Raw genomic sequence first — 9,596 nt, forward strand, 5'->3', positions numbered from 1 at the left:
GACAACAAAGTCAAGGTATTGGACTGGCCATCACAAAGCCATGACCTCAATCCTATAGAATTTGTGTGCTGAACTGAAAAAGCGTGTTCGAGCAAGGAGGCCTACAAACCTGACTCCGTTACACCAGCTCTATCAGGAGGAATGGGCCAAAATTCACCCAACTTATTGTGGGAAGCTTGTGGAAGGCTACCCGAAACGTTTGACCCAAATTAAACAATTTAAAGGCAATGCTACCAAATTCTAATTGAGTGTATGTAAACTTCTGACCCACTGGGAATGTGATGAAAGAAATGAAAGCTTAAATAAATAATTATCTCTACTATTATTCTGACATTTCACATTCTTAAAATAAAGTGGTGATCCTAACTGACCTAAGACAGGGAGGTTTTACTAGGATTAAATGTCAGGAATTGTGAAAAACTGAGTTTAAATGTATTTGGCTAAGGTTTATGTAAACTTCCAACTTCAACTGTATATCACTGGGTTAGATCCAGGGTGTACTGTAACAGCCATATCACTGGGTTAGATCCAGGGGGTACTGTAACAGCTATATCACTGGGTTAGATCCAGGGTGTACTTTAACAACTACACTGCTCAAAAAAATAAAGGGAACACTTAAACAACACAACGTAACTCCAAGTCAATCACACTTCTGTGAAATCAAACTGTCCACTTAGGAAGCAACACTGATTTGACAATAAATGTCACATGCTGTTGTGCAAATGGAATAGACAACAGGTGGAAATTATAGGCAATTAGCAAGACACCCCCAATAAAGAAGTGGTTCTGCAGGTGGTGACCACAGACCACTTCTCAGTTCCTATGCTTCCTGGCTGATGTTTTGGTCACTTTTGAATGCTGGCGGTGCTTTCACTCTAGTGGTAGCATGAGACGGAGTCTACAACCCACACAAATGGCTCAGGTAGTGCAGCTCATCCAGGATGGCGAGATGTGGCAAGAAGGTTTGCTGTGTATGTCAGCGTAGTGTCCAGAGCATGGAGGCGCTACCAGGACACAGGCCAGTACATCAGGAGACGTGGAGGAGGCCGTAGGAGGGCAACAACCCAGCAGCAGGACCGCTACCTCCGCCTTTGTGCAAGGAGGAGCAGGAGGAGCACTGCCAGAGCCCTGCAAAATGACCTCCAGCAGGCCACAAATGTGCATGTGTCTGCTCAAACGGTCAGAAACAGACTCCATGAGGGTGGTATGAGGGCCCGACGTCCACAGGTGGGGGTTGTGCTTACAGCCCAACACCGTGCAGGACGTTTGGCATTTGCCAGAGAACACCAAGATTGGCAAATTCGCCACTGGCGCCCTGTGCTCTTCACAGATGAAAGCAGGTTCACACTGAGCACATGTGACAGACGTGACAGAGTCTGGCGACGCCGTGGAGAACGTTCTGCTGCCTGCAACATCCTCCAGCATGACCGGTTTGGCGGTGGGTCAGTCATGGTGTGGGGTGGCATTTCTTTGGGGGACCGCACAGCCCTCCATGTGCTCACCAGAGGTAGCCTGACTGCCATTAGGTACCGAGATGAGATCCTCAGACCCCTTGTGAGACCATATGCTGGTGCGGTTGGCCCTGGGTTCCTCCTAATGCAAGACAATGCTAGACCTCATGTGGCTGGAGTGTGTCAGCAGTTCCTGCAAGAGGAAGGCATTGATGCTATGGACCGCCCGTTCCCCAAACCTGAATCCAATTGAGCACATCTGGGACATCATGTCTCACTCCATCCACCAACGCCACGTTGCACCACAGACTGTCCAGGAGTTGGCGGATGCTTTAGTCCAGGTCTGGGAGGAGATCCCTCAGGAGACCATCCGCCACCTCATCAGGAGCATGCCCAGGCGTTATAGGTAGGTCATACACACACTACTGAGCCTCATTTTGACTTGTTTTAAGGACATTACATCAAAGTTGGATCAGCCTGTAGTGTGGTTTTCCACTTTAAATTTTGAGGGTGACTCCAAATCCAGACCTCCATGGGTTGATAAATTTGATTTCCATTGATCATTTTTTGTGTGATTTTGTTGTCAGCACATTCAACTATGTAAAGAAAAAAGTATTTAATAAGATTATTTCATTCATTGAGATCTAGGATGTGTTGTTTAAGTGTTCCCTTTATTTTTTTGAGCACTGGGTTAGATCCAGGGCGTGCTGTAACAGCTATAGCGCTGGGTTTGACTCTCTGCCCAGAATAATTCATCTTGAGATACTGTTCTAGAGTAGGGCGGTGTCTCGGTTCTGTTTAGACAAGTCTCTCTCTATTTCATAGATTCTTCTATCTATCTATCTAACTCCCCCTCCCCTTTCTGTAAAATGCCAGCGCCATCTCTCTCTCCCTCTCCCTTCCCTGTCTCTCAGCAGTAAGTACAGGCCGTGTGCCTCAGACATGTCCTGACAGCAGAGTTTGATGAATTACAAAAATGACAGCGATTCTGTGGCATTCCGTCCCATTAAAGTCCCCCTCTTTTAGGTCTGAACTGGAACGCTGCACCCTGTGGAGACCACAACTGGAACGCTGCACCCTGGGCAGACCACAACTGGAACGCTGAACCCTGGGCAGACCACAACTGGAACGCTGCACCCTGGGCAGACCACAACTGGAACGCTGCACCCTGGGCAGACCACAACTGGAACGCTGCACCCTGGGCAGACCACAATTAGAGTCAAGTTGCCCCTCAGAGGCTGATCCGAAGTCAGATTTGCCTTTCCCCCCCTAATTGTAAAGGTTAGGATTTGGTGGTGGGTAAGGTGATCCTAGAGTAACTTCTATCATTATTACCCACTTAAACCCTTTCAATTTTCTGATGACCCATCAAATTATAACCACAACTCAGTCCTGAGATGAGCCTCTGACCCAACAAGAGTTGGCCATGATCAACTCAGTCCAGAGATGAGCCTCTGACCCAACAAGAGTTGGCCATGATCAACTCAGTCCTGAGATGAGCCTCTGACCCAACAAGAGTTGGCCATGATCAACTCAGTCCAGAGATGAGCCTCTGACCCAACAAGAGTTGGCCATGATCAACTCAGTCCTGAGATGAGCCTCTGACCCAACAAGAGTTGGCCATGATCAACTCAGTCCAGAGATGAGCCTCTGACCCAACAAGAGTTGGCCATGATCAACTCTGTCCTGAGATGAGCCTCTGACCCAACAAGAGTTGGCCATGATCAACTCAGTCCTGAGATGAGCCTCTGACCCAACAAGAGTTGGCCATGATCAACTCAGTCCAGAGATGAGCCTCTGACCCAACAAGAGTTGGCCATGATCAACTCAGTCCAGAGATGAGCCTCTGACCCAACAAGAGTTGGCCATGATCAACTCAGTCCAGAGATGAGCCTCTGACCCAACAAGAGTTGGCCATGATCAACTCAGTCCTGAGATGAGCCTCTGACCCAACAAGAGTTGGCCATGATCAACTCAGTCCTGAGATGAGCCTCTGACCCAACAAGAGTTGGCCATGATCAACTCAGTCCTGAGATGAGCCTCTGACCCAACAAGAGTTGGCCATGATCCACCCACCATTTGGGAACATCTGTTCTGAGCCTATTATCCACTCCCTCTCAACTCAGCTCCAATGGGCTTTACTGCTTTCACTGTTCAGTTCAAAGTACAATTACACAGCAAAATGAGATGGCAATAAGACTGTGGTGATTAAGCAATGATTAGGAAATTAAAACAGCAGTCTGAAGAAACTCTGTCTTACTGCCAAGAGCCTACAGCCCCAGCGCCCTGAGGAGGGGTACAACTGTCTGTCTGTGTGTTTGTCTTACGAGAGGGTGGGACTGTGTATGTGTTAACAGAGTGGGAGAATGTGTGTGTGTGTGTGTTTCACAGAGTGTAAAATAACTCCCCTAGTGTGTGTGTGCTCACCCCTCACTCCAAGCAAGACTAACAGAGGCATGGCTCCAGTGTTGAAATGAAACCATGGTAACCCCCCCCCCCCCCCCCATACTGAAATCAGGGTAAATCAAAGCTTAAATATTGAAAGAAGCACACTGTGAAGATATTGTCACATTAAATGTATATTTTCCAATTAGGAATGTCAAGTAACAGGCACTGTGCCACACAGACTGGGAAAGAGAGAGGGAAAGAGAGAGAGAGAGACAGAGAGAGGGAAAGAGAGAGAGAGAGACAGAGAGAGTGTGCTGACAGCACCACCACAAAAACAAACCCAGAAGACATCACAACAAACGTACATGTAAGTCTAATTTTAAACGTAGCTAGACCTTTGTAATGACAACAGACACATGAACACACACCGCACATTGGCCTCAGCATATGCCACAGACACAACCCAACCTCAAAATAACCCAGTGACGTCCAGAGACGAAGAGCACCCTCTAATTCAAATAGGAGTCTATATGGTGAATAAGAACCATGTATTTGGCAGTTCCAGTTTTACATCTCTCTCTGCAACAGATGAAACATCTCTAGACACAGATCTAGGATCAGATTTCCTCAACCACTTATCGGTTTTCGGGTCACGGAGGAGAGGACGAATGATAGACGGTGGAGGACGGACTTTTTTACTCAAATGAGAAAAGGCCATTGGCTAATCAAAGAGAAGGAGAAATTCAAATAATCCTACTCCCATGACACAGTCAAAAGCAACATGTATGGCCTAGAAGAGAGGTTAGGAATCTAATACTATCACAAGAGCGGCCTGACCTCCAGCTACAGAACTAGCCCCAGGCTAAGCAGACAGTTGGCCACTCATACCCCATGTCCCCCTAACCATGGCAACCACATCACATGACCACCAGGCCAATGACAATGCAGACAGTATGTAAATCTCATGACCACTTCTTGATGGCTGAAAAGCACAGGGTCTATACAGTGGGGCGGGGCGCTCAGGATGTTACAGACAACAAAATACAACACAGAATCTGTCCCACTTCACAATATTTGGCACTAAAACCAATGTACTGACATGGTTGTTACAAAGGCATGTGCAGAGTACTTAGGCTACACACAGTTAGGTACACTACACTGTTACATAGTATTTAGAATGACTCAGTTCTAGGTTCTAAAACTAAAAAGTTTACCCTAGACTAGATGGCTCTGAACCGTTTAACCCACTCAACAGAACCCTGTTTGGTAACGAGGAGAGGAAGTGAAACGTTCACCCTCTCCTCTCTACAGGAAGAGAGGACTAAAGAGAAAACAGGAACTCTAGACTACACACAGTCTAGCCCTTTCCTCTCTAAAGGGCAAATTCTTCTGCTATCAGATGTTTACACCCTAGCAGGGGGTTGAAGAGTGGCAGCGCAGAGGGGAAGAAATATCTGGCGCAGACCTTTCTGATGCACTGATGTAGCCATACAGCACAGAGAGAGATCCACCCACAGCTCTATAGCACACGGTGACCTGTCTATCGATCGATCTGTCTGTCTCTCATCGCGTTTTAGCCGACTAAGGCCTGAGAGGATACAAGCCTTTTCGTTAAGCTAGGAGATACACTCCAGCACAGCAATATACTCCAACATGTAGCCTACAGCCTAAATGCTAGCCCTGTGGCTAACTGAAGCTGCCATTGACAAGACTGTTGAGGGTAGCAAGTAAAAATGTGAGAGAGTTGTGCAGTTAACGAGAATAAAAAAAAAAAACATAATAATGAATGTAAAATGCCAGACAAACAGTTACTCTCTCTCAGTCTACAAAGACACACAGCCACACACACCAACACCCCAGGCAGACAGAAGTCCAGACAGAAAGGCACAACGTCACAACTAGATTGACAAGGCATATTCACCTCTGGTTTGGTAAAGGCTGTTGATATACTACCGTGTCCCAACCTGTTGGAGAAACACACAAATGCCATAACATCCCTCTAGCCTAGGTCACAAGACTGAAGCCAGAACAGGATAAATGACAACAAAGCCCGTCTCAGCTACTACGCAACATACAGACCTATACTGAAAAGGTTTACATGCAGTTACACACACAGGACACACTCGTATCCAGAGATGCATGTACACACAGACACACTGCCACATAAATATGTACACACACATGCAAGACCAGTCTTCTTGTTGTTTCCCTTGATCCAGATCAGACCATGCAGCAGTCAGCCCGATCAGACCATGCTGCAGTCAGCCCGATCAGACCATGCTGCAGTCAGCCAGATCAGACCATGCAGCAGTCAGCCCGATCAGACCATGCTGCAGTCAGCCCGATCAGACCATGCTGCAGTCAGCCCGATCAGACCATGCTGCAGTCAGCCCGATCAGACCATGCTGCAGTCAGCCAGATCAGACCATGCTGCAGTCAGCCCGATCAGACCATGCTGCAGTCAGCCCGATCAGACCATGCTGCAGTCAGCCCGATCAGACCATGCTGCAGTCAGCCCGATCAGACCATGCTGCAGTCAGCCAGATCAGACCATGCTGCAGTCAGCCCGATCAGACCATGCTGCAGTCAGCCCGATCAGACCATGCTGCAGTCAGCCAGATCAGACCATGCTGCAGTCAGCCCGATCAGACCATGCTGCAGTCAGCCCGATCAGACCATGCTGCAGTCAGCCCGATCAGGGCAGGATAATCCCTGTTGGTAAACACACACACCCGTCTAGCTCAGCTTCACTGTCCAACACCACAACACACCTCCATTATTTCCACCTTCACTGCATAGTGACACCCACACACTGGGCTGGGAGGCACTGGAACTACTCCCTGTCACTGGACACTTAACCTTCAGTGTTACCTTTGACCTCATTTCTACATTCTATCACTGACTGCAGAGTTTTGAAATGGCACCATTTACAAACACATTTATACATTTAAGCTGTGACTGCCCCACTGGTAACCTAGAGAGCAGACTGCCCCACTGGTAACCTAGAGAGCAGACTGCCCCACTGGTAACCTAGAGAGAGCAGACTGCCCCACTGGTAACCTAGAGAGAGCAGACTGCCCCACTGGTAACCTAGAGAGCAGACTGCCCCACTGGTAACCTAGAGAGAGCAGACTGCCCCACTGGTAACCTAGAGAGAGCAGACTGCCCCACTGGTAACCTAGAGAGAGCAGACTGCCCCACTGGTAACCTAGAGAGAGCAGACTGCCCCACTGGTAACCTAGAGCAGACTGCTCAATAGAGTGGATTTGATTTACCAGATAGAGAACTGAAACAACACGTACAAAGACAGAAAACAAGAATGTGTCTTAAAAAATGCAATTTGTATTAAAAGTATTTTCAAAACAAACAGACAGCTGTTAAAAGGCTGGTCTGAAATTAAACTTACAATCGGGTTAGATTTTAAATGGTACATCACATTTTCTTTTAAAAACAAAAACAAACATAGAATTCCTTTGATTTAAGTGCTCTGGATGAAGCGTTTGGTGTGGTTAAGTCAAGGGGCTCCAGTACCTGTGTATTTAAATTTAGATTTGGCCAAACCCAAGAGAGAAATTGCAACAAAAAAAACCTTAGTTTTCAAAAGGCCAAAACTAAAAGAGAAGACAACCACCATTCCTTTATCAAAAGGCTTTTTGTTTCATTTTTTCCTTCTTCTCCCACCCCCAAGAGATTATCCAGAGCAACAGTTAAGAACTTTGTGGATTGCCATGTTGTAGGATTCTTGTGGAGACACTCTCTGGTTGGCACTGAATTTGAACAGCTGATTTGTTTTGGAAAGGCACTCGATGCAAGGGCGGTCGGGTCGCCGTCCGTATGTCACTAAAGTAAGGTCCTCGCACACGTTGAAGGAGAAAAAAAATGGGTGACACTCGTCATAACACTCCACAAAAATGGTGTCCAATTCTAACATCATTGACTTTGAAAAACATCAACTTCGTGTGTTGTGGTCACAGAACATGACTCCAAGAGGGTGGGAGAAATGTCACCTAACCCTCAACTCCCCCACAAAACAACAACAAATGTGCAGCAATTAACAAAATATACTTTTCTAGTCATCTCCACTTTTCATAAAGAAATATCAGGTCCCAGTCTCAATGTCTTTGCGTTGGGGATAAGTTCCAGTTGTGAGTGCAAGCGGAGACAGGGGTTGCTAACTCAGCTGATCTCTATCTCTGCCACTTATGTTGACGTCAATGGTGTACATTGAGTTTGCTGCAAAGATACTCCAGCCGAGCAGAATTCCTGAAGAGTGGCCCCCACCTCCCTGTTTCGCCGCTCCCCTCCTCCCCTGCGGTAGTCCTCCCTTCCTTCTGTCCAAGGCCAGGGTGAGCCACGAAGAAGAAACCAACAGTACAGACTCCCTGCAACACACCTCCAAAGACAAAAAATATATATGGTGAAATAAAAACGTCCGTTTGCGTTGAAAGATTCAGAGAACATCTCAACATAGCACCGGGCAAACTGTTTTCCAAGGATGCAAGTGCCCGTTTCAAATGTTAGCTATTTTCCCAGAATATTCAAGTATTCTGCCATGTAAACACTGGTATAGATGAGCTGTTTCTGTCTTTTCTAAGCATGTGCAACACATAGTAGTAGGACACTTTCCAAAATGATGATGACAGTTAACAGTTAACACCAAAGTATTGTTCAAAATGTGTCTGTTTTTGTCTTCAAGCAAAACGTGTTAGTTTTCTCGATTCTTGTTGGTTTAACTTTAAATTAATATTAGGAATGGCTCACTCACCATTTGCAAACTTAAAAAAATTCGAAGAAAAAGTACATGTTCTCCTTTTAAATAATAACACAGGACGTGCAGCACTTGTCATCTCCACCTGGTGCTGAAGCATAGTTCATCTGTCTGACAATTTCTGCAAACAGTTCGTCCACCGAGCCTTTATTTTTGGCTGAAGTTTCCATAAACGGGCAATTCCACTCATCCGCCAGTGCTTTCCCCTCCCCGGACGAGACCTCCCTCTCGCCCTCCAGGTCCACTTTATTCCCGACCAGAATCATCGGCACCCTCTCGTTCCGTTTCACCCGGATGATCTGATCCCTCATTGGTTTGATGTCTTGGAAGCTTTGTTGGTTGACCAAGCTGTAGACTAGGATGAAGCCCTGCCCGTTTTTGATGTACAGGTCTCGCATGGAGGCGAACTGCTCGGTCCCCGCCGTGTCCAGTATCTCCAGAACGGAAGGAGATGAGTCCACCTCGATCTCCTTTCGGTAGAAATCCTCTATTGTGGGATCATATTTCTCTATAAAGGATCCAGTTACGAATTGCACAGTCAATGCGGATTTTCCAACCCCGCCGGATCCGAGCACCACTACTTTGTATTCTCTCATGGTTCTGAAAACAGTCCTCTCTCTTCTCTGATTCCTCTCGAAAGCGCTCCCCGTCCGCTAGCCGCCCTGCTGTGTTTCAAACCGCAAGCAGCGACGCCGTTGTGCCTCCGGACGCAGTTTTTAGACCAAATCCGCAAGTTCGGGGTGAGAGTAGGGTTGGTTCCGACCGTGACCCAGCATTAGAAATGTGACATGTTGAGCACCACCGTTTTTTGAACCTTGTGCAATGCCTGTGTTCGTGGAGTGGCCACGGCGCGCTCCCTTCCTGCCGACACTCCACAGTACGTAGCCAACGTCTTCACGTTGAACAGTTTGCGCTCCGTTTTCTTAAAGGCGCAGACACACACCTTGGCCGCTGTCAAAAAGCATGAGTCGGCGACAGGAAACTGCCAC

The 9,596-nt window shown here is 47.1% G+C and overlaps 1 protein-coding gene across 1 annotated transcript; it reads right to left on the reverse strand.

The window, feature by feature from the left end:
• Window positions 1–8,149: 8,149 nt before the first annotated feature.
• LOC311102122 (ras-related protein Rap-2a) lies at window positions 8,150–9,304 on the reverse strand. The gene is made up of 2 exons (XM_084143356.1): window positions 8,605–9,304; window positions 8,150–8,232 (listed from the first exon to the last, which is right to left on the reverse strand). The coding sequence occupies exon 1, from the start codon at window positions 9,201–9,203 to the stop codon at window positions 8,652–8,654; it is 552 nt and encodes a 183-aa protein (XP_083999482.1). The 5' UTR covers window positions 9,204–9,304; the 3' UTR covers window positions 8,150–8,232; window positions 8,605–8,651.
• Window positions 9,305–9,596: the final 292 nt, after the last annotated feature.

The sequence above is a fragment of the Coregonus lavaretus genome, assembly GCF_964263955.1.
Source record: "Coregonus lavaretus genome assembly, chromosome: 26".
Lineage (NCBI taxonomy): Eukaryota > Metazoa > Chordata > Actinopteri > Salmoniformes > Salmonidae > Coregonus > Coregonus lavaretus.